Raw genomic sequence first — 26,264 nt, 5'->3', positions numbered from 1 at the left:
CAAATCAGGAGTGTAACATCATATCAAACTATCGATGTATTACAATTGTTTGCCCTATAATTGTACTGTGTCAATTAGAATTTAAAAATGCTGATGGTATTGTGGACAGTATGCAACAATTGATATCTACTTATCAACCAAACATAAATTATGCTTCATAAAACTCAGTTTTACAGTTGAAATTCAAACCTGCTTTGTCATGAATAGCTAAGATCACAACATCAGATCGGGGTTTCTTCAGTAGCAACAGGGAGGAAAACGGCCAAATTTGACAATATCAGCAATAATTTATTCAATTCTATTAGGGACTGGTGAAGTCAACTTTGCACCAATGGACCAACAGTGGACCACTAGTGGACCACCAATGGACCTCTAATGGACCACCAATGGACCTCCAATGGACCTCCAATGGACCACCAATGGATCACCAGTGGACCACCAATGGACCACCAGTGGACCACCAATGCCCTGCTAAATGCAGTGATCAACACATCTGATATCCATGATCGTGTATACCGAAGAACACTGACCTGTCATGCCTGATACGTGTCAGTAGGGGAACCAGCCAGTTTCTGTTACACTCGCAGTGGGCGTCCAGGAAGAGAATGACGTCCCCAGTGGACAGCTCCGCCCCTCGGGTCCGAGTTCGGATCAGCCCCTCTCTGTCCTCATTCCTGTACAGCTTCACCTTACCATTGAACTGCTTCACATAGTCCTCCAGTTTGCCCTTCAGATGCTCTGGAGAACATAAGGATGAGGTCAGCTTGCAGCAAAAGTAAGTTTTAACAATATTACAGGCTGAAGTTGTCACTAATACACTGTACATACTTGTGTATCATTTTGGTGACTATTACAGCGAACAAAAGAAAAACCGCGAAAGTTGCATTCAATTCAATCTCAATCAAATCAGACCTATTACTCTGATATTAAGGTTTTACGCAATGCAGAAATATGCGTCCAGTATGCACAAATGTACAGAGTGGATGCAGAAAAAAATATACTGCGTCCCAAGGGAAGCACAAATTTATTTATTGTACCTACAGAGCATCAAGAACAGTTATGGGTGTCTGTTCTTTCATCCATCAATTGTGACCACTGTCCACATGATCACTGATCCATTCTAGGCGCTAAAGTAACTATACAAACATACAGTACACTACGCCACATTCATTATTTTACAGGACCCTCATATTCCCTGCAGGGATCATTCAAATTAATTATTGGGGTCAAGTGAAGGTAAAACCCTGTCACCTCTCTGCATGAAGATCCTGATAGGAAGTTGCATCAGGTGAATTTTGTTATTTGGACATTGAATCAGGTGAATTATAGATTGGGAGGTCACATCAGGTGAATATATAGATTGGGAGGTCACATCAGGTGAATATATAGATTGGGAGGTTGCGAGGTCGCATCAGGTGAATTTATAGATTAGAAGGTCACATCAGGTGAATATATAGATTGGGAGGTCGCAAATTTGCATCAGGTGAAATTATAGATTGGAAGGTCACATCAGGTGAATATATAGATTGGGAGGTCGCAAGGTCGCATCTGGTGAATTTATAGATTGGAAAGTGGCATCAGGTGAATTTACAGATTTAAAGGTCACATCAGGTGAACATATAGATTGGGATATCTCATCTAGAGAATTTATAGATTGGAAGGTCACATCAGGTGAATATATAGATTGGGAGGTCACATCAGGTGAATATATAGATTGGGAGGTCGCGAGGTCGCATCAGGTGAATTTATAGATTAGAAGGTCACATCAGGTGAATATATAGATTGGGAGGTCGCAAATTTGCATCAGGTGAAATTATAGATTGGAAGGTCACATCAGGTGAATATATAGATTGGGAGGTCGCAAGGTCGCATCTGGTGAATTTATAGATTGGAAAGTGGCATCAGGTGAATTTACAGATTTAAAGGTCACATCAGGTGAACATATAGATTGGGATATCTCATCTAGAGAATTTATAGATTGGAAGGTCACATCAGGTGAGTATATAGATTTGGAGGTCACATCAGGTGAATATATAGATTGGGAGGTCGCGAGGTCGCATCAGGTGAATTTATAGATTAGAAGGTCACATCAGGTGAATATATAGAATGGGAGGTCGCAAATTTGCATCAGGTGAAATTATAGATTGGAAGGTCACATCAGATGAATATATAGATTGGGAGGTCGCAAGGTCGCATCTGGTGAATTTATAGATTGGAAAGTGGCATCAGGTGAATTTATAGATTTAAAGGTCACATCAGGTGAATATATAGATTGGGATATCTCATCTAGAGAATTTATAGATTGGAAGGTCACATCAGGTGAATATATAGATTGGGAGGTCACGAGGTTGCAAGGTCGCATCAGGTGAATTTATAGATTGGGAGGTCGCGAGATCACATTTGGCGAATTTATAGATTGGAAAGTGGCATTAGGTGAATTTATAGATTGGAAGGTCACATCAGGTGAATATATAGATTGGGAGGTTGTGAGGTCGCATCAGCTGAATTTAGATATTGGGAAGTGGTGTCAGGTGAATTCATAGATTGGGAGGTAAGATCAGGTGATTATATAGATTGAAGGGTCACATCTGGTGAATATATATAGATTGAGAGGTAAGATCAGGTGATTATATAGATTGGGAGGTCACATCTGGTGAATATATAGATTGGGAGGTCACATCTGGTGAATTTATAGATTGGGAGGTCACATCTGGTGAATTTATAGATTGGGAGGTCACGAGGTTGCAAGGTCGCATCAGGTGAATTTATAGATTGGGAGGTCGCGAGATCACATTTGGCGAATTTATAGATTGGAAAGTGGCATTAGGTGAATTTATAGATTGGAAGGTCACATCAGGTGAATATATAGATTGGGAGGTTGTGAGGTCGCATCAGCTGAATTTAGATATTGGGAAGTGGTGTCAGGTGAATTCATAGATTGGGAGGTAAGATCAGGTGATTATATAGATTGAAGGGTCACATCTGGTGAATATATATAGATTGAGAGGTAAGATCAGGTGATTATATAGATTGGGAGGTCACATCTGGTGAATATATAGATTGGGAGGTCACATCTGGTGAATTTATAGATTGGGAGGTCACATCTGGTGAATTTATAGATTGGGAGGTCACATCTGGTGAACTTAGCAGGTAATAGGTAATCAAGTGAATGAATGTCATTGCCACACACTGCAGTATTCCAGCTATATTAAGGACCAGACAAACAGCTTGATTTTATGATTAACGTCTAATGGCATCTGGGTGCCATAGCACATGTAGCATGCTGTCCCCAAGCCCGACTACTCGTTTCAATTTAAACGACATTTTACGACAAATATTGTCTGTTCTGCATTCCCCACTGGGTAAAGGTAATGAAAACGGCTACAAACCCTTGTCGCTGTAGTCGTCTACCATGACAACCTCCTTGAGCAGATGAGGCGGGGAGGTGTCGATGACGCTGTGCACAGTGCGGACCAGCGTGGACCAGCCTTCGTTGTGGAACACAAGGATCACACTGACCGTGGGCAAGTCTGTAGGGTAGTGCCAGTACTTGCATCTGTACATAGCAAGCACAGGAATGTAGGAATTAATATGTGTTAAACAGGATGTTGGTACTCTTACATGGGAACACTCAACTCACATGAAACTTGACATGACTGCATTTAGACACGTTAGATTTAGAAGTCAGAATTTCTTTCTTGAAATTGTCATTGTCTTTGTTTCATCATGTTTGTTCATTAGGAAAGAAATGATTTGATTATTATGATGCTATGTATATGTTTTTAAAATAAAATAGTTGATATTATAACAAACAAATATTAAGGATTCCTATTGTAACATAAAAGAAGAACATGTAACTTTCAACAGCAGTCAGCAAAAGCAAGGCTAGGTATAGTCCCGTTTAAGTCACTTGACTTCTGTTTATTGTTCAAGTTACGAGGGGTGGCTGAAAAGGTTCTGGGCCTAACTAGTCTGGAGCCTGTTGACGGAGTTGGTTGATAATGACTTTTCGACATAATCCAATTTGAGGTCCACACTTCTGCCAAAGATGCTGAGTACCCACTTGTGTAGAAGGCTTACTCCTTGTGGTGCAAAAAGTCCAGCATGGCAGAAATGAGGCCATCCTCATTTGCATTATGCTTCTCAGATAGTTCTTTCTTCAAGTTCAGGAAGACATGGACATCTGACAGTGAATATGGCAGATGTTCAGTGAGTTCAAAGCCACAGTCATGCATTGCAGCCATGGTGACAACAGACCTGCACACAGGCGCATTTTCCTGGTGGAACACCACACCTCAATGAGTTTTCCATGAAATTTAGCCATGGTATTCTCATGTATTAAACAGTTGGCCTATAACCTTTCAGGATTTGTCTGCAAGCAGGAATCCTTTGCCAGATGAAGTGACATTTCCACTGCTTCGATAGCGGTGAACCCAAGACTCATCCATGGTTACAAATCTCTCAACAAACTCAGCTGGGACTGCTTCAAAAACAGCCTAGACTCTCACGAGAGAAGATGAACCGGGGGCATTTCTGATACCTTTATCAAGCCCCATTCTTTCCTCAGATTGTTCTCAACTCTTCACTGGCTATGTGAGTCGTTGATCATCCAGAATCATATCATGTATTTCAATCACTATTTTCCTTATTCGGGGCATTTGAAGGTCTTCCTGGTCACCTTTGAAGGTCTCACTTCACTTACTGAACTCCTCTGCCCACCTCTCAATAGTAGCAAAGGAAGAGAATCATCCCCTAAAGTTGACACCATGTTTGCATGGGGGCTGTTGGTAGCAAATATAGTTCCTTTTCATCAAATGTCAAGTTTCAGCTAGTTTTCTCTGTCTTGTGTTTGGAATGATGATAGTCATATTAAAGTAACAAAATGCGACAATATATTTGCTTTGCCTTTGCTCCTGCAGGACGTATATAGAACAAAAGGAATCTTTCACCAAGATTACTCAGCCTGATTCTACAATCTTAGAACATCCAAATGTATTCCAGACATTGACAGAAGTCACACAACAGAGCCCAAATCCAGAGGTGAACAAATGGTCAACAGCAATCTTTCTTGTTCCATTTACTAACATGATTAACACATGGATGTGCATTTTTCTTGAAGTAAGGGACTTACTGCTTAACAAGAAATGTCAACTTGAAAAGAACTTAAAAGACAAAAGGAATGATTTTGATAGTAATCAATCCCATTATATAAGTGAGTACAGTTTTATGCCGCTTTTAGCAATATTCCAGAAATATCATGGCAGGGAACACCAGAAATGGGCTTTACACATTGTACCCATGTGGGAAATCAAACCCGGGTTTTCGAACGCTTTAACCACAAGGCTACCCCACCACCACCCCATTACATGAGGCAACAGACCCTGATCAAAAGGAGACTTACTCATCCATCCTGGTGTCCGGGATGCTTCTGTCCATTGGAATCTTGTCACTGGCTACCATGTTGAAGCCGAACTCTCGAACAGTCTGGTCAGCTTTGGACTGCTCTTCCATTGTAGTGTATACAGGCTCGCCCATCTCACCTGGCAGCAGAGTGCAGAGTGAGGTGACGTGAGGTTAAATGGAATTGCATCCAAGATTATTGCACATATATAGTGACAAGCATGCATGTGTGTGTGTGTGGCTGCTTGTACTAGTCTGGACTAATGCAGTTTTTATAGTGCTATCCCACTGCCACAGCTTAACATAAATACCCCACTCAGAAACAGCATATTGACTCCAAGCCGACCAGTCAGCCTTTTAATGCTGAATGCCAGACAGGGTAACAGGTACCATCTCTATGAACCCCAGACCTTCCACTCTCTGGGCGGACAGTCTACCACTAGACCCCATGTGCCGAGTGAGGGTTGTGGATGAGCTGGTGTGTTAAGGTGAGTGTTAGTGTGTGTGTTAATGGGGTTTCATGATGTGCATGTGTGTGTCTGTTGGTATGTGTGTGTGTCCATGAGTGCATGTGTGCTTGTTCATGCAGCAAGCAATATTCCATCCCTACCAGTCAATTACAATATAGTCCCAAATAATTTTCCCGAAAAAATATTGTGTGCAAAGTGTGCATGTCCACAACTACTCCCCAATGTAGCATTAACACTTGTATATTTTGCCAGACCTGTTTTACGGAAGAGAAAGTCTTTTTTCAATATGGAAACAAAACATAAGGCACATCTCTAAAAACAAGACTAAATTATCCTTTTCATGATGAAGATGACATGCAGTTTTGAATCTATTTTACAGAAGCAATTATTCACTTGAAATTCTTTTAAACCACGAGATGACTTCAAATGTTGTATTCTTTTATTCACGTATGTGGTGTAGTGGTAGAGCATCCCCGGAGGCGGAAGGTCAGGGGTTCATCAGGGTTTCAATACCCGTCCGAATCATAACAAAAGATGCTGAAAGACGGTAGTTGTTGTTACGCTCTCTGGTGTGGCTAAATCAAGGACTGGTCAGCTCCTCTCACTCTGTGTGTCTGTCTGTCTGTCTGTCTCTCTCTCTCACACACACACACACACACACACACACACACACACACACACACACACACACACACACACACACACACACACACACACACACACACACACACACACTTAAAACGCAAACCATCTATAAAGGAGGCCACGCTCACAATTCAGCAAAGACTCTCTTCATATCCTTAGGCCATCACCATGGAAACAAATGTCCTCAAGAACATATGGCATTCCTATGATCATGCCTAAAGATTATCATAATGATCTGCCCTTAAACAATGTCTGCATGAGTAACTTTTCCACATCCATTACTAACCTGGGGTATTTTTGGCTTCAGGCTCCTTGGGTTCAAAGTTGCCTGTAATTCCCTTCTTCATGACAGCTACAGGTCCAAGATTCTTGTGTTCAAAAGGGTTGTCATCCTCTCCTACCTGGGGTTGGGGGATAACATTGTCTTGATTCAGGTCGGGTACAGCATGGTCACTTTTATGTTGACGTTTACTGTCCTTCTGGTTCTGGAAATAGGAGTGAGTGAGGTGGGTGGGTGAGTGAGTGAGTGAGTGAGTGAGTGAGTGAGTGAGTGAGTGAGTGAGTGAGTGAGTGAGTGAGTGAGTGAGTGAGTGAGTGAGTGAGTGAGTGAGTGAGTGAGTGAGTGAGTGAGTGAGTGAGTGAGTGAGTGAGTGAGTGAGTGAGTGAGTGAGTGAGTGAGTGAGTGAGTGAGTGAGTGAGTGAGTGAGTGAGTGAGTGAGTGAGTGAGTGAGTGAGTGAGTGAGTGAGTGAGTGAGTGAGTGAGTGAGTGAGTGAGTGAGTGAGTGAGTGAGTGAGTGAGTGAGTGAGTGAGTGAGTGAGTGAGTGAGTGAGTGAGTGAGTGAGTGAGTGAGTGAGTGAGTGAGTGAGTGAGTGAGTGAGTGAGTGAGTGAGTGAGTGAGTGAGTGAGTGAGTGAGTGAGTGAGTGAGTGAGTGAGTGAGTGAGTGAGTGAGTGAGTGAGTGAGTGAGTGAGTGAGTGAGTGAGTGAGTGAGTGAGTGAGTGAGTGAGTGAGTGAGTGAGTGAGTGAGTTACGCCACTTTTAGCAATATTCCAGTAATCACAGTGGGGGAAACCAGACATCAAACCCAGGTCTTCAGCGTGACAAGCGAGTGCTTTAACAGCTTGACTACCACCAACATTGAGTTGTGACAGAGCAGCATAAGGTGTGGACTGACATTGGGTATTAATTGTGAAAATGTTACCATCCTCCACAATGCTCAAGGGCAAAACCACACAGATTACAATACTGTTGGACAGGCTTTACTTCAGGAAGACCAACATCAACACAGGGCTCCCAGGATGGAGGCTTGACAATTAAGATATTGTCTTTAAGTGGAAAAAAGGGCTGAAAAAAATTCTAGATAGTTATAATCATATTGTTATAATCATATTGATATTTCACTTTCATAAACACCCATTTTTGGTTTGTTTGTTGTTTAACGCAGCATGCAGCTCTCAGCATTATTGCAGCTATATTTTATTGCTGAAGACCTATTCTTACCCGGATCTTCACAGGTCCCATTTTGGTTAATAAGAAGTTTTGTCAAACTTCATGACAAGGAGCCACTTGCTCCATCACAAGATACAACCCGCAAAATTGAACATCTGAAAATGTTCTTTTGTACAATCATCAGTACATGATGACTTGTTAGCATCAAATTTGAACTGTCAATGTATGCACTTTGCATCTTTAATCTTAAAGGTATGTCATAGTTCATCATGCATTTATCAGGTTTATGAAGGATAACATCATTTTTGTCAATATGCAGGTTACAAATACTATTTCTGTCAATAATGTGTTATTTTAAGCTATCTAACAGACAGCCTGGCTTATGCTTAGGCAGGTGTGGAGCATCGATCCCCATCTCGGTGTGTGAACATACAGCAGATGTATTTGAACAGGCAACAGCTGGGACAAACTGCAGCACAGTCACACTCAGCATGAGCGATAGAGCCAGATAGGGTTTCACAGTACTTATGTCAAATGTAAGATGACACCCAAGGTGATGCAGTTGGCAGACAATTACAGATTACCCAGTAAGCATGGGACAGACACATTGCAAATTGTATACCAATCCCAAAAGTAAGCTCATCCAACAGTAAAGATACCCAATCTTCCAGGGAATTATTTCTAAGTTTCTCCAGGGATTTAACTAGGAGTTTAACTAAGTGGCAGGCAAATTTGTTAGAATTTGTTAGAATTTCATATTTTCATAAATTTCTTAAATTTTGAAGTATTTTAAGACTTCATTTAATGCAATAACATAATATAAAGCATTAAAACCTGTTCCTATTTATTGGTCTTGTTAAAAGTTAATCCAGGTTACTTCTACAAAGCCAAATAATAAGTAATATATATTAATAAATTAGTTATATGTTAATATATTGTAACATGAATTGGTTTTTACTTCCAAATTAGGAATTTTGAATGACATTTGCTGCATTTTCTTGGGGACGTATATCAGTCTCTGAGCATGTGTAAATAAACCCCTGCTAAAGCTGATATATTTGGCAGAAATTCTTCATAGCTAGAAGTTACTTGTTCTATTTTGACAAGAAACCTGGACCCATTCGACTTGATAGCTTCGTTTTGGAGTAATGTCACCGCTCACTCGTGAGAGTTAGTTTATTGGATGGCTATTTTTAGCGCTAGGCCATCCAATCAGACTGAATACAGAAGGTGACATAATCATAATAATACACTGGATAATCGAGATGGTAAAACGTTGCCACGAACTGCTAAACTTGACCCGAGCCGGGCATGTGTACATGGCAGGTGTACAAACTCTTCCTCCATTGTTCTCCAACACATAATAACATATTGAAGCGTTTATTGTAGACCACGGCATTGAACACAATGGCATGAATAGAACACGTAGTTGAATAGATGAAGCATGAATAGAACCCACTTAGTCAATATGGGGTATTGATGTGTAGAGAGATCGCTACGTACCATTTAACATATTCATGTCAAAATCATGAAACGAACAGGCATGACTTGTTGCTATGGCTGCCATGGCAGCCATGACATGACTTTTGACATGCATCAGTGTTAGAAATTGGCACTATTCCTGTCGTCCTTGCCAAACTGCCCAATAGTTAAGGTATCATACATGTCATAAGGACCAGTAGAAATTTGCCCTTTTTAAGGGTTTTGCTATACGTTATCATTATAAGGACTAGTGGACTAAATATGTTAGTTTCTATCGCTACTGCATCATTCAGATTATTGTTACTATTAACACTAGTATTCACATGAGCTTACACTGGTACAGAAGTCAACAAATAACCAAACATTTTGATAAGTTAGAACTATAAGTTCTATTGATTAGCTCAAAAAAGAAACACCCTCAACCAGTAGCTTCAATATGGCAAACAGATTGCTTTGAGCAAGGGGAGTGATTTATAATGACACTGCATGGGAGTAAGCATGATAAGCTCCAATACCATAACAGAACCACCTGGCTCGGTAGCTCACCTGAATTTTTTCTGGAATATTTGCAGCAGACTACAAACCCAAATGAAAATATCATGATAGAATTGAAGTGCAATTTACAAAAAAATCGGTAAATATTAATAACCATGATAACAGTATGAATTTTTTGTTTGATAATTATATGTGCACAAATGGTTGAGTCATAACAAATTGACAATTTCAATATGGCTGCCATGGCGGCCATAGCAACAAATCTGCTGTCAGCAATCTTTTTAGAGACACCATTGCTGGGATCATCCATGCAAAGTTTCTACTTCAATAGTCAACATGTTTGAGAGGTGATTTCATTGGGTCAGGAAATCATTTACCATTACCTGTTAATAATATAGCCATATGATTGGCCAGTCACTGTCTTGTCAGTTGACCGGCCTATTCGTTTGTTTGCTTGTTGCTTAACTCAGCACTCAGCAATATTCCAGCTATATGACAGCGGTCTGTAAATAATCGAGTCTGGACCAGACAATCCAGTGATTGACATCATGCCCATCGATCCACACAATTGGGATCGATGACATGCATCAACCAAGTCAGCAAGCCTGACCACCCGATCCCCTTAGTCGCCTCTTACGACAAGCATAGTCGCCTGTTACAGCAAGCATGTACTGATATCATGATGTCACAATGACTGATATGACGTCCCATGCATGTCACATCACAGTTGACCCTGTTTACTAGTGTTGAAATGATACAGCAAGGATGCGTATCACCATACATAGATCACACATGATACAATATGTATTGCAATACGCTTATTTATGTCAAATCGCATGGAAACTTCTAGACAATAAATATTTCAGAGCAGTTTCAAAAGGTAAGGCTAGCTGTAGACACATGTTTGTTGTGGCTATTTTTAGTAGTGAACTTGAAACACTAATTACAAGACATTTTGCGATATCTGACTGACAAAGAGGCCAGGGGTCATCAAACGAATAGTGAGTTATTTATTTCAGCAAGTGTATTATCTTGTATCGATACAGAAACAAATGCATTGTGTATTGTGTATCGATTCACCCCCTGTTTACACTTCTGAAATTCTGATCGCGGTCACCAGATAGATGTAATTGTCACTCACAGATATTTCACTGAAAATAAGTCTTGTCAACTGCTGATGCGAAATGTGTTACATGTGCCACTAGCAACGTGCGCAAGATTTTACAAGCAGAGTTTTCAGGTTCAGCTTGTAAAACCCCACTGTAAAAACCCTCTGTATACCCCACCTGTGACACATTATCCCATAGCACAAGGACTCCTGACCTCCACATGCTTAATAGTAAATAATACACAACACAACCGGTAACAAGGCAAAAAGTGAGCAGGCCTCAAGAATACCGTGACCACGACTCCAACATATTTCATAGTTCAAAACATGAAAAACATCATATTTTTCAGAAAACACACATGAAAAACAAGATTGTTTTTAGAAATTACACATATGAAAATCAAACTTTGCAGGGCATCTCTTCTATCAGGAAACTATATGGAAACTATATGGAAACTGTTCCCTAACTTTGAAAAAAGTCCATTAAGGAGTTATCAAGTCATAGGTCACACAAATGTTTAAATAAAAACAGCTAGGGTTATAATGTTCAGTGCATGGATCTGATCAGATCAGCTCCTTATCACCATAATGACAAAAGTCAGCATGTCACTTTCAACATGACTGATATCACGACCTTCCATAGTATCAAATTGATGAAGTTGCTTCTTGTCACCGCTTCACCTGTTGGCAACATCTGGAGCCGATACAAGCTGTTGTCCAGTCAATGCTGTGGCTACATACCTCCATTCACACCTACACAATGCATTCATTCCCACACCAAGGTTGATCAATAGCAAGTAGGAGAACTAAAGTACTCACGAAAATGAAAAAAACCTGTTTTTCTCAATTTAAAAATTGACACAAAGTGTTACGTAGCTGTAAATACGAAATGACAAAACAACTCGAAAAGTACTAGTCTGGATTTGCTAGTTTGATCTCAGTGAACAATACAAAATGTGCTTAACAGGAGGTAATTTGTCGGCACTTTCAACATTCAAAAATAAAACTAAGTCCAAATTGACATAGCAGAAACAGACTAAGGCATTATGCACCTGTTCTCACCTGTCGTCAAGGTGCATAGGTCACCTTGATCTACTTACACCTGGTTATGCCCTGTTTCACAATAGTCTGTTTTATTCACATTTTTACACACTTTTACGTGTAAAAAGGCATAAAAACATTTGATAAGCTGTATTTGTGCCACGGCCCAATTAGTACTAATTTAGTTGTTTGAATATTTACATATTTTGCATATTAACTGCATTTATTTAAGATCTGAGGTCGAAAAAACAGTGTTTTTTCATTTCCGTGAGTACTTTAGTCCTGTACAATAGAATACTGTAATCTGAAATCACTGCACATAATGCTGGACACAATAAAACTTCATATACATGGTGGATGTATTGATATTTATCAGAAAAAAATCAAATCAGTTCAGATCTAAAAACTAAAATCAGATCTTAGTTCTTGCTACACTAAACAAAGATCTGAGGACATCCCAGATCTCGGCCATCTATTAGACATACCAGAATGTTTTTATTCAGTTTTCAAGTTTTTAATCAAGAACTTTGTCAAAATGGTTTTCAAAGCTTAGTCTGGAATGCAAGTCACCAGTTGAACCTTGAGAATTTTAACTTCATTAGTCATTTCATTGGTTTGCGAAAGATTGTTTTGACAATACTTGTAATGGGATGTCCTATATTGATCTTTGTATATCGGTAGCGAGAACTAAGATCTCATTTTAATGAGATTGAATCTTTTTTCAAAAAGATGTTCTGTCATGTTCCTTCAATCCATACTAGGGTGGACTAAATCTGTTCATGGTGCCTGTTTGTGGTAGAGGACATGAAAGCAGTTCACTGGTGTGCACCAGAAACATAGTACACATAGATACAGGGGAAACACATTGCAAGGTTCATTCAGATATTGAACACTAAAATTCAAGCCCTTTTCATGGCTTCAAGGCTGCAATCGTTTTCAAGGATTTTATATTTTGGTTATAGGCCTTAGTATGTCAATATTTTATTAAATGTAGCATATTATGTAGTTGTAAGACCTAAAAAGCAGTATCATTGCACATTTTCCAAAAAGATTTATATTTTACCAATCAAAAGATAAATTATTAAGTCTGTCATGAAATCTTCAGTGTCTCTGTCACACAAATCTATCACTGTGATAAATCTCACTTAAACATCTTTGCTACATATTTTTAAGTGCTCTAATACTTTGATTAACAAGTATATGTCATTTTGTAAATATTCAAGGCTCTTCAAGCTACTTTGGTGATTTCCAAGGCTTTTCAAAGTTGGTGCTAAATCAAGGCTTTTCAAGAGGACCTTAAAATTCAAGGATTTTCAAACCTGTACGAACTCTGCAATAGTTTTCTCAACACTCATTATATAATGTTCTATCAAACGATAACAAAGCTAAGAAAAGAATATTGTTCAATCATGTAAATTGAAGGATAACAGTATCTGATCCAATACCTTACCATAGGCATATAATGTATGGTCACAACACAGGGATTTATCTAGACCTGGGGTCACAAATTCACAAATGAATAAAAAAATCCCAAATTATGATATGATTATGATTATAGATATAACTAATGTTATGGATTTGTTTTAGCACAAATATATTCAATTCTCTGGAAAAGGATTGGGCACAAGTTATCACAATATAGATCACCCACTTCTATAGATTTACATGAATCCCTACTAAAATTCAATGACAGAAAGGAAAGATGAGAAATGTATGTACATTAAACTTGCTCGATCAATCTTGTTTTTTTATATCAGGTACTTTATGTATGTAGATTCCTAAAAATGTTTTCATTGACATGATTAGGTAAAGCTGCATTGCAAACTGGCATCAAGACAATATTAAAATCCCAAGCATCTTTCACCATGTTCACAATTAACAACAGTGAATGCATCAATATAAAAAAACGGACATTTAATGAAAAACTACATCAGCTTTCGCATGGGCTGCCACATGGGCGGTTTGAGTCCCAATGGCTGTGTGGAGGTGACTTGAACTACAATGGTCACCGGGCCAGGAAACATGCTGAACATGGTAAGGAGGCGAGAAGCTTCTACAATAATTAACAGATGCTTTACAAATGATAACCGTATTGTGTGCAATGTTGAAATACAATGTAAAAATACAATGTTGAATTTCACTGAAGTTAGGAACATAGGATCTAAGAAAAATCCTGAAGTTTCACAACTGGCCTTCCAACATGGCCACAGGACTTTTGAATCCTAGATATATCCTTGTAGTTCTAAGACGACTTTTGGTCCAGGAAAATAACCAAGTGAAAGTAAATTTTAATGATCCTTTACATCTAGAGAGCATAAGGTTTAAACATGATTTGATTGCCCCCTTGGTCATGGTACATCTTACCTAATGACACTTCAGCATGTACAAGGAAACATCTCAACTCACCATGTCTACTGGACTAGGACATCACAGGGCTGCCTAAGTGATGAGAGAGTAATGTGACCCTGTGGCCAGTGTGTCCCCATGTTCTAGGAGCTAGCTTGTCTACTGGAGGTGACCCTGTGGCCAGTGTGTCACCATGTTCTAGGAGCTAGCTTGTCTACTGGACTAGGACATCACAGGGCTGCCTAAGTGATGAGAGAGTAATGTGACCCTGTGGCCAGAGTGTCACCATGTTCAAGGAGCTAGCTTGTCTACTGGAGGTGACCCTGTGGCCAGTGTGTCACCATGTTCAAGGGGCTAGCATGTCGACTGGAGGTGACCCTGTGGCCAGTGTGTCACCATGTTCAAGGGGCTAGCATGGCGACTGGAGGTGACCCTGTGGCCATTGTGTCACCATGTTCAAGGGGCTAGCTTGTCTACTGGAGGTGACCCTGTGGCCAGTGTGTCACCATGTTCAAGGGGCTAGCTTGTCTACTGGACTAGGACATCACAGGGCTGCCTAAGTGATGAGAGAGTAATGTGACCCTGTGGCCAGTGTGTCACCATGTTCAAGGAGCTAACTTGTCTACCGGAGGTGACCCTGTGGCCAGTGTGTCCCCATGTTCATGGAGCTAGCTTGTCTACTGGACTAGGACATCACAGGGCTGCCTAAGTGATGAGAGAGTAATGTGACCCTGTGGCAAGTGTGTCACCATGTTCAAGGAGCTAGCATGTCTACTGGAGGTGACCCTGTGGCCAGTGTGTCACCATGTTCAAGGAGCTACCATGTCTACTGGAGGTGACCCTGTGGCCATTGTGTCCCCATGTTCAAGGGGCTAGCATGTCGACTGGAGGTGACCCTGTGGCCAGTGTCACCACGTCCAAGGGGCTAGCTTGTCTACTGGAGGTGACCCTGTGGCCAGTGTGTCACATGTTCAAGGGGCTACCATGTCTACTGGAGGTGACCCTGTGGCCAGTGTGTCACCATGTTCAAGGGGCTAGCATGTTGACTGGAGGTGAACCTATAACCAGTGTGTCACCATGTTCAAGGGGCTAGCATGTTGACTGGAGGTGACCCTGTGGCCAGTGTGTCACCATGTTCAAGGGGCTAGCATGTTGACTGGAGGTGAACCTATAACCAGTGTGTCACCATGTTCAAGGGGCTAGCATGTTGACTGGAGGTGACCCTGTGGCCAGTGTGTCACCATGTTCAAGGAGCTAGCATGTCGACTGGAGGTGACCCTGTGGCAAGTGTGTCACCATGTTCAAGGCGTTAGAATGCCGAGTGGAATGCAGACATCTACAGGCTAGTTCAACAGTTCAATCACACAAAGTTTTACCTCCTACGTAAACAATTTTTGGAATGTTGTATTCCGAAATTAAATGTAGAACGTTTTGTACTCAGTGACTGCCTGCTACAACCAAGAAGAGAAAATTGCTGCAGTTTCAACAAGAAAATAAAGATGAAATGAGAGTGTTAGAAATTGTCACTGCCAAACTTCCCAAAAGCTAGGGACTAGGGTATCAAGGGCTAGTAGAAATTTGCCATTTTTAAGGGTGTTGCTATATGTTCTCATTATACATGTTATAAGGACAAGTGGACTAAACATTTTAGTTTCTGAAATGATCATGATGATAAATTTAGATCAAGTAAGACGTACATATTTCGAAGTCAAACACTCACCATTTCATGCACAAACTTGTCCTGTCTCCTGGCCACACCCTTGTTATCATCAAACAGGTGGAAGAGGTAAGGCCCCACCAGTAGCAGGGCTGTGACAGCCAGCCCCAGCTTCAGGAGCAGCTTCCTCCGACAGTAAACCCTCATTGGGAAACTCTTATCTTCACCCGCAGTAGCAGCAGCCGGATCTCCACTACCAAACTGGTGCGAAGAGACTCCTCTTCTATTTGCCCTGAAAATAATATTGTTTCCAAGGTTATAAGAACCAATACTGACCACCAGATCACATTAGTGGCCTCTTACAAGCAGTCACATCTTAAGGCAAGCACGGGTTGCTGAAGACCTATTCCAAGTTCCAACCCAGATATTCACACGTCACTTTAACATTGTTCACCATATGACTTTATGTGTTCACAAGGTGTATACATACCTGTGCCACGTGTACAAACAACTCACTGTGTCTGTGTCATGAATCATGGCTATATCAATGTATATGGTCATGGCAGTCATACTTAGCTAAACTAACAAAGCCAACTAGGAAAATAATCCAAGAAACAGACTTGTCAATTCGTGACAGTTACCATGGTTACAAAGGCCAAAGAAAACAGGAATGCAACTTTACCATATCTACTACCGCACATAACATGCACATATCACATCAATATTTATTGCAATAATCGGAGCATAATCGACATGGTCGGCTAGCATGGCACATACAGAATTTGATGCTATATCAACAACAGCAAACAATCATCAGTAATCATAATAATCATAAATAAAATATCAATAACATTGACTAACCATGACACAATGAAAATAATTTCTTTAAAAATAGCATACTTAAGTTACATATTTCGCATATGATCAAGAGGAGAGCTTTTGAAACTAAACTGTTGCTGTAACTAAAATTGTGAGGAACTCACCATATTCACAGCATCGTTGTACTGTACAGTACACAAGCATAAACACTCAAACACTGTTGTGTCAAAGATGAAGGGACCTACCTAAATAACTCTAGTTGTCCAAGGTATTAGACACAACCGAAAATCATAATAAAGAAGGAATTCACAGGGACCAAGCTTCTTGTTCGAGATAACTGTAAGTTCAACACATCAAAGTTTGACACAATAGTGTTTGACTGTATATGAAATACCTTATAGATGTATATGTTGCGTTCACTTACAGCTAGCAACAGCATATTTAAGAGCCCAGCTGAATGATTCAATTTAAAAAGTGTTAGAAACTATATAATTATAAGGTTAGCACCCTTCTCTTTATGAAGATAAAAAAACATGAAGAAAGGACCCAAACGTTTGTGTTACCTTAGTCACCAAGGTCACTGCTGTTGATTAGTTAATGATAAACACAATAGTGAGTGAGTGAGTGAGTTGGGTTCAACGCTGCTTTTAACATTATTCCAGTTATATCACGGTATGTCAGCTTAATCATGTTAATATAGGAGGCAAGCCTGTAGTGATGCAGGTCTCAGACATTTACCACTTTAGTGAAACCGACAAGCAAAGGTATGGTGCTGACAAACCTATAGAAACATAATCAGGTCGAACCAGGATTCAAACCCACAATCGTGTTTCTGTAATGTCCAAGGGATGCAACAGCGAATCGCAGCACCTTAGACAACCGGGCCACCCTTGCGCCCGATAGACATGATAACATCCATAATACTGCTTACAGAATAATCATAACAATCACTAAACGTGTAGCATGAGAAGCCCTCAGTCCCATGTACTCCACAAATCATGATGTAAATTCAAGTGTTCAAAACTAAACCAAAAGTCAAGAGTGGTCAGGGTTCCTTCTCAAGAATATGACACTGACAACCACAGCGTTAAAAAGTTTGGGTTTCAAATACCACGGAAGCAAATTGGAGGATCCCCTCTAATTTCGAACACTGATGTCTATACATGAAGTGAAGGGCACTGTGCATACTCAGTACATTCACTGACATATTGATCATAGTAAGCCTGTTGACATGAAGGGTTTGACAGACACAGCTCAGGGCAAGACTGGTAGTTATGTACACCGCCATCCTAAAACATGTGCACACATTGTGTGTATTCTGAATATCTAATGCACACAAGACACAACCCAACAGCTCAATAACACATCACAATGTAAGCATAGACCTCATTAGCAGTGTTCGAAATTAAGTATGGCTCCTTGTGAAAGAGTTAAAGATTTAGGGGGTCATGAAATTCAAATACCATTTGAGAAGACCCCAAGGACTCCAGCACCCAACATAATTATGAACACTACATCATAAGCACCTAGGTAACCATGGTAACAACACGGACAATCAACAGGTGCCTGAAAGTGATCACATTTATAAATGCCATTATCAGATTATGTCTGGTAGAACATGGTGAAATTATAATATTACTGATACAAGAACAATATTGGTCAGAAGTATTTGTTTTTCCAATTGAATTAGCATGCTTAGCCTCAGCACAAACCCAAGGCTGAGCTGGTGTTCTATACTGTATCATGCAATACCATGCTTACAAAGGTTTTAACACAATGCTAAAGCTTGCTTGTTTGCCGTTTAACACTGCACTCAGCAATATTCATGATGGCCATCTGTAAATAATTGAGTCTGGACCAGACAATCCAGTGATTGATATCATGAGCATCAATCTATGCATTTGGGATACGGTGACATGCATCAACCAAGTCAGTTAGCCTGACCACCCGATCTTGTTTGTTGCCTCTTATGACCAGCATAGTTGCCTTTCACAGCAAGCATTGATTGCTGAAGACGTATTCTCTAGCCGGATTTTCACGGGTTCAATGCCAATTGGAAGATTTGCAATATTCCAGCTATATGATTGCCGTCTGTAAATAATCTGGACATGACAATCTAGTGATTGATGTCATAAGAATATAATCAACGCAACTGGGATATGATGACATGCATCAACCAAGTCTGCGAGACTGATCACCCAATCCCGTTCTTACTACAAGCATAGTCGCCTGTTAGTGTTAGTGTTAGGGTAAGCATGCATTGCTGGAAACCTATTCTACCCCAGATCTTCACGGGTTCATAATGATATGATTAATACTGTCAACTACTCAACTTTTAATCAGACATCTACTGAAATCAGAGTCTAAATAAGTTGTTTACCAGGATATTTACTGACTATCATCCAATACACCGGTACGTGATATCTCAGATTCCTTAACATGCTAAAGATTGTGTTAAATTTGGTTATGACATGCCCAATCAAAACGTGGAAAAATCATGATAAAGTCCTAATGCCATTGAGAAAATGATTTATGTCTCCAGCAAAATCATTGTCCGTTCAACATGTTCTACTTAGGGGTGAAACGATACAGCAAGGTCACAATACAATATGTATCACGACACTTAGGTCACCATACGGAACCTATTGCGATATGAATATTTACATCAAATCGCGTGTAAACCTCTCAACTATTAACATTGAAAAATATTTCAGAGCAGGTTCAGAAGATAAAGCTAGCTGTAGTCACCTGTTCATTGTGGCTACTTTGCGATATTTGACTGACAAAAACGCTTATTGTCATTAAACAAGTAAGTAATTATTTAAGCAAGCGTATCGTCTTGTATTGGTACAGAAATAAAACTTATAGTGTATGGTATCATAGCATGTAAATTCATGATGCACCGGTACATCGATGTATCGTTTCACCCTTATGCTACACCAGACCATAAAGCAGGTAGTGTTGTGACAATGGTAGTGTTACCCAGCCACACCCTGCGGCCAGACGGAACGAGCTAATGTAGAAAAGGTCTGGCTTCAGTTGAGTTTCAGTACATATTGCCTGAGGGAAGAATGTATGCCATTTATCTCTGATGATACTGTTTCCAACCTTCAACTACTAGTATGATCATGTTTTTTTACAACTGGTCCTTGGAGCATGTGGAACACAGTGATGTGACTACACACTTTCAGCTCTGGTCACAGACGCAGGCAATAATGATTGATTGGGTATTGTTTAACACCACATTCAGCAATATTTCTGAAGTGTAAATAATGGAGTATGAACAAGACAAGATAGTGACTACTGACTAATGCCAGGAACATGATCGGTCCATGCAATTTTGAGTATGAGCATGCAGCAACAGGATCAACCTTCTCAGCAAGCTTGACCACCCGATCCTGTTAGTCACCTCTTACGATGAACACAACTTCAGACCAAGATCACGGGGTGCAGGCAATAACCAGTAGATGAGTTATGGCCATTTTCATTTACATGCCATTTCACAAAATACACAACATTAATCATGTTAATAGAATCAAAATCTTTGGTTAAAATGGTAAATGTAAAGAAATGAGACCTTTGGAATCTTTCCAGTGGACATTGTGAACAAGAAACTCGAACCCAGAAAATGCTTTTTAAACTAATTGAATAAGTCATTATCATGATTACTGTCATCATTACCCAATTTTCTTAGCAACACTATGCCTAAATAAGTGTATCATTCAGCAAATTACAGTTTTTGTCATGAAGAGGGTGTCAAAGCTGTCGTGTTCACGAGTTCACTTTATCCAATGTCAGCAACCCTTTTAAACAGATGACCTTATTAAAAAAATGAAAAATTTGATAGCCACCTTTTGACAATAATTGCATGTTGAGGAATAAAAGTGAAAAAGTTTACGGATACACACACACAGACAGTGTCACCACGGTTAAGACATAGAACAACAATAGACATGATAGAGACCATGGAATAGCATGGAAGAAAAGAAATATGCTTAGTAATCATTAATAGTGTAGATGTGTGACTTTATTGGTCTTAACAATCACTTATTTTGTGCAGATCATTCCAACATAACACCAACGTGAGAAACAGGTTCGCAACCATGTTGATTGTCATGACACCAATCACATCATGAAGATATTAACTATAATCATGATAATTACATACTTCAGTGTGAAAGACTGAATTTTCCGAAGTCGAGAAAAGTGATATTTTCATTGCTGTGAAAATAACACATGGCCGGAACTATTGTCGTACAAGAGTTACCTCCCCGCAAATTGTTTCCCCCTTATCATGTTTATCGTAAAAGTCTAGCCCGGACACATACTGGTGACTTCCTTTTTACATTCTACATTGACAAGGCAAATAATTACAGATGGTCTTTTATGGAATTAATGTCACTCCTTGTCATTTGTTATTCTCTTGAAAATGTTTTGTTATAAACTGTAAATTTCTCATTTAACTTGTCAATCCAGACAGTTTGTTTCGCAAAACGTCATTTTTATTACTTGACCAGTGTGTACTCTCTCGCTTCAAACAGCAGTCTCAAAGATTTCACACTAAAAAAACATTAAAATAGTTTTTGTGTATAATCAAATCCCAATGTATGATAACGAATTTGAGACCCTAAATATATTTTGTTACTTTTGTTTATATCTATTAAGATTTTGCAAAGCCAGAACTACTTTTTAAGTTGCAATAAAAAGGGATAGTGAAATGTCCCTGCGTGTCAGGTAGGGAGAACTTACGTTTCAAGGTTTCACATTTGTAATTAAATAATTTCATTTTCCAGAAGAGACTACACAAAAAGTACCGGTATACAATAAATAGGATATTCCATGTGTCTTGTGAAATATCATCATGATCATGTTTCTTACATCATCATGTTTCCCTCGTCACTTAATGAAAGAAACATGATACTTCACGGACACATGAAATATCCTCTATTTATTGTCTTCAACAGAGAAATACATGCTCACCACTGTTTATTTGGTCTTTGAAAAAATATTGAAAAAATATCAAATACAAATCATAACATATGTTTATTTCCACTTGTTTTATTTCCACTCTTAATAAAGAGAATAGAAATGAGAGGGTGCTTGACTGCAACATGTGGGAAAGTGGGAAAGCAACTGAATATCATTTTTTGATGATGAAGGAGGATGTGGAGATGACAATGACATCCTTACCTAGGGATGAACATGATGAAATTAACATTTCCTGTCTGCTAGTCAGAGACAAGTAAAATGCTGTGTTGACTACCACTTTAACTCTTTTGAAATAGCAATTATTGTCTAACTTTGTAATACCTCATCAATTTGGTAACAGGGTTAACCTCTTTGGTCAGGTAGAATAGGCTTCCAACCTCAGATCAATACGCTTGAGGTTCGAATCCCACCTCAGGCATCTTATATTTTATTGCTGAATACTGAATAAACTGGTTGTCTACAAATTAAACCGCTTAATACTTTTTCATAGGTATATTCATTTAACATGTTTAAGGAAAGTGCAAATTATCAAAAAGATTTAGGCTTATTAGATAGCATATAAAAGAGGTGTTATGATAAGCATGATAAGAAAACAGAAAAGTAAATTTCAAAGTAAACACAGGTGCAGTTAATGGTACAATATGTTCATGATTATGACATATAAGGTTGGTGCCAAACATGTTTGAGTTTTATGGCACAAACTTATTCGTCAGCATTATTTTAGTTGACTTTTATGTGAACAAACATGCTTGCAAGTGTTTTTACTATATCATAGTTTGAACCACTGCAAAATCTGGCACACATTCTAGGTAGACTCAGACATTGTCAGACTTCAGAATAGTTGTGAAAATTGCAGATTGCAAATATTTACAGATTTCTAAGAGGAAATACTATGGACATAAATTATGCAGTTATAATTTTAGCATTCAAATATAAAAACTACGATGCACACTACACATACAAATGATTACTAACCATATTAATTTTTCAACATTCAGCTAAGAAAAGCAAAGAAAATACCTTTTCATAGTCTAAATATGACAACCATTAATTGTTCATCAGCTTGAATTCCTGCAGAGAAATGTACACGCCTGTTGGCAAGGGTTGGTTGTAGCACGCAATGGACAATAATATACGACCCGCACCGGGACAGTGAAAGGGAATGTTCGTCTGTGTCAACTAGCATATTACAGATAGCATCATCTCAGTTAGCACAATAGGTGTTTCGTTACCAGGTGTAGCTATTGATTTTCCTCGCGATGACATGAACAGACGTGCTTTTCCAGAAATCCTACATATTAACAGTTCTTCCCGTTATCTATTGTCTTGTCGTCCCTCGATGATCGCTGTCTTATCTCCAAGTGACAAGTGTCATTTTACCATTTGCTTATGAGAGACTACGCATGGAATCGTCTGTTTTGGTATATTGAGCTACGTCAGTGTAAATAATCAACGCATAGCACATGCTTTATTTGCACAGAATCATATTTCGTTGCATTACAGTGTTATTGCTCGTAAAAGTTCTTACCGTACGATGTGGCGAATTTGGCCGGAAAAGCAGTGCGCCCTCTCTAATTTAGGTGACAGTTGCGAGTTATCTTCCCTTGATGAGGCCCACAAAGAACCTCTCACAGTCTCTAAATTGATTTTAAAGTTTCTCCCAAATTAAACCAGGAAACAGCAACTGTGATAAGCCTTGCTCAAAACTACACAGCTGTGTCCCATATGTATAAGAAGATATCGATTTCAAATAATTATTGTAATAGCCATGGCGCAGATTGTACAGTGGAACTACTGAGCGCTGTCGACTCAAGCTGAGATATGATCAGGGCTGTGATTTTATTATCTTTACGTGAAATATAAATTATAGGTTTTATTGCTACTATTATTTACGTATCGACATTGTCTCATGTGTGTAGTGTTACTGATTAAGCGACTCCAATCATAAAGATTGAGTTAGCAGACAAAGTTGTGTCTGAATGACTGCAGTCAAATTTACTAGGATTTTCCAGAGCCCATTTATCAGAGAGAGAAATGGGGGTGCGGCTCTTGAGATCGGTCTTAGGAGTGTAGCATGTTTTGCCCCACCCCCATTTTATGTTACATTTATTTTATGAACACTCCACTTCGAATTGTAACACCAGAGACCATATACCGGTATATGGTCTCTAGTAACACCTGCCAAACAATTTCGTTTCTATGCAGCTAGATAGAGGTAATTCTTCATATGGGAATATTTTTTAAAGGCTACCGGTAAAGGGACCACATGGTTGATCGTCGATCAGGAGGAATCTGCTAAAAATCATGATATATTTTTGTGTGCTACATGAGTGAATTGTATGCATGATGCATAATCTATTTTTGTGTGCTATATGAGTGAAAGAAGACTAACTTGTTTCGTATGGACGGTAATATAATATTTGTCCATTAAAGCCTTTAAAATTGAAATTATTTAGATGTATCATAAGTACCACATACATGTAGTCGGACGCACTTTTATGCAGCATGAAGTGGGCACAGAGACGCTGCAGAACACGCGGGGAAAGCATGATTTTACGTTCGCTTCATCGAGTACCTTTCATCATTCCTCACAGCGTAACAGATTGTGTTTGTGTGTTAAGAACGGGAATGTATGACAACTCAATTTTGTCCAAAATAATGACAATTATTTTTTTTTAATAAACGTTCAGCTAAATATCACGTGCGTATTACGACCAACTGGTCCCTTTTAATTATAAGATGTATTTTGTCTTATGCTTTTATCGATTCAGCAAGGTTATACCTTTGAGCACACGGTAACTTCCTTATAATTATTGTTTTATGGTAAAAAGAAAACCCAGAATAATGTCAGCACACGCTTTCTCACTTAAACAGATTTCTCAAATTCTTATCATTCCATTCTTTGACAAGTCACTACACCGTCAGTTTTAAAGCTATTCAGTTATTTTTTTTCATTTGGAGGGATGTCATTGTAGATTATGAATCCACTCTTTACTCAATACCGACCACGTGGTCCCTCTACCACTAACCTTCCCCATATGCAGATATCATTGTGGTGCTCGATTCTCATTGTGAATGTAACGTGAATTGGTTACCCCTTGTGCTGCAAAGAAGTGCACTTAACAGATACTTTATGTTCATTCACCAACCATGCTATATAGAACTGCACCTCAACCTTATATCCTCCATGTCCTAGCTACATTGAATTGCACTTAACCATCACCTTATGTCCTCAATGTCCTTGCTATACATGGATTGCACTTTACCATCACCTCATGTCCTCAATGTCCTAGGTATATGGAATTGCACTTTACCATCACCTTATGTCCTCAATTTCCTTGCTATACATGAATTGCACTTTACCATCACCTCATGTCCTCAATGTCCTAGGTATATAGAATTGCACTTTACCATCACCTCATGTCCTCAATGTCCTAGGTATATAGAATTGCACTTTACCATCACCTCATGTCCTCAATGTCCTAGGTATATAGAATTGCACTTTACCATCACCTCATGTCCTCAATGTCCTAGGTATATAGAATTGCACTTTACCATCACCTCATGTCCTCAATGTCCTAGGTATATAGAATTGCACTTAACCATCACCTCATGTCCTCAATGTCCTAGGTATATAGAATTGCACTTTACCATCACCTCATGTCCTCAATGTCCTAGGTATATAGAATTGCACTTAACCATCACCTCATGTCCTCAATGTCCTTGCTATACATGAATTGCACTTTACCATCACCCCATGTCCTCAATGTCCTAGGTATATAGAATTGCACTTTACCATCACCTCATGTCCTCTTTGCCCTTGCTATATATAATAGGACCACGTGCCACAACTCTTGATTTTTCATCGTTTCATCAGTTTGTATTCATAATTGTGTCCTATTTTTATTTACCTTTTTTAATGTATTTTCTTCATGTACACCAAATGTTGTTCCCCAGCCATGGAAGGTGGAAATGGTGCCGTGCTCAAGGGTGGGGCACATCAACCGTCTTACCCTGCCGTCCTCGCTCAGTAGGAAAACACACACCCCGCTACGTATGTCCGTCATGAATCATGTGAGTACCTCTGTTGTATCCACACAAAGCGTTGCATTGTTCGATTACACCCATTATAAGGTATCAGTATCCAGTTTCCTTGCTATCATCTTTTATGATGTATCCACATAAAACAGACATAGCGTGAAGACAAAGATCACTGATGCATGCATTACCAAAAGCATGCATTTATGAATAAAGAAATAATGAAGTGAAGAAAAACAAATTAAAAGACACATTAATCATTCAGTTATTTAATACACGAATCTGCAACCGAGTAAAGGAATCTATGGATTAGAAAATGTGCGTC

General features: G+C 39.3%; 1 protein-coding gene across 2 annotated transcripts in view; it reads right to left on the bottom strand.

Annotated features, from left to right (window-relative positions):
• The window catches only part of LOC139444232 (N-acetylgalactosaminyltransferase 7-like), a 38,728-nt gene extending 15,266 nt beyond the window's left edge, over positions 1 to 23,462 (bottom strand). Inside the window, exons 1-7 of one of the 2 annotated variants that reach the window (XM_071225155.1) lie at positions 23,430 to 23,462; positions 22,922 to 22,972; positions 16,157 to 16,385; positions 6,802 to 7,000; positions 5,402 to 5,540; positions 3,390 to 3,556; positions 531 to 738 (exon numbers count right to left, since the gene is read on the bottom strand). In XM_071225155.1, the coding sequence (XP_071081256.1) occupies positions 531 to 738; positions 3,390 to 3,556; positions 5,402 to 5,540; positions 6,802 to 7,000; positions 16,157 to 16,385; positions 22,922 to 22,929 (950 nt within the window). In that variant the 5' untranslated portion in view covers positions 22,930 to 22,972; positions 23,430 to 23,462. Of the gene's footprint in view, positions 1 to 530; positions 739 to 3,389; positions 3,557 to 5,401; positions 5,541 to 6,801; positions 7,001 to 16,156; positions 16,386 to 22,921; positions 23,214 to 23,429 lie in introns of those variants that run through there. The other variant, XM_071225154.1, reaches the window with a different exon arrangement.
• Between the last annotated feature and the right edge of the window lie 2,802 nt (positions 23,463 to 26,264).

The sequence above is a fragment of the Haliotis cracherodii genome, unplaced genomic scaffold, assembly GCF_022045235.1.
Source record: "Haliotis cracherodii isolate W230 unplaced genomic scaffold, xgHalCrac1.p SCAF_5, whole genome shotgun sequence".
NCBI classification, from domain to species: Eukaryota; Metazoa; Mollusca; class Gastropoda; order Lepetellida; family Haliotidae; genus Haliotis; species Haliotis cracherodii.
Note: the sequence above shows the minus strand (reverse complement) of the source record. Positions and strands in the feature narration are given on the sequence as shown.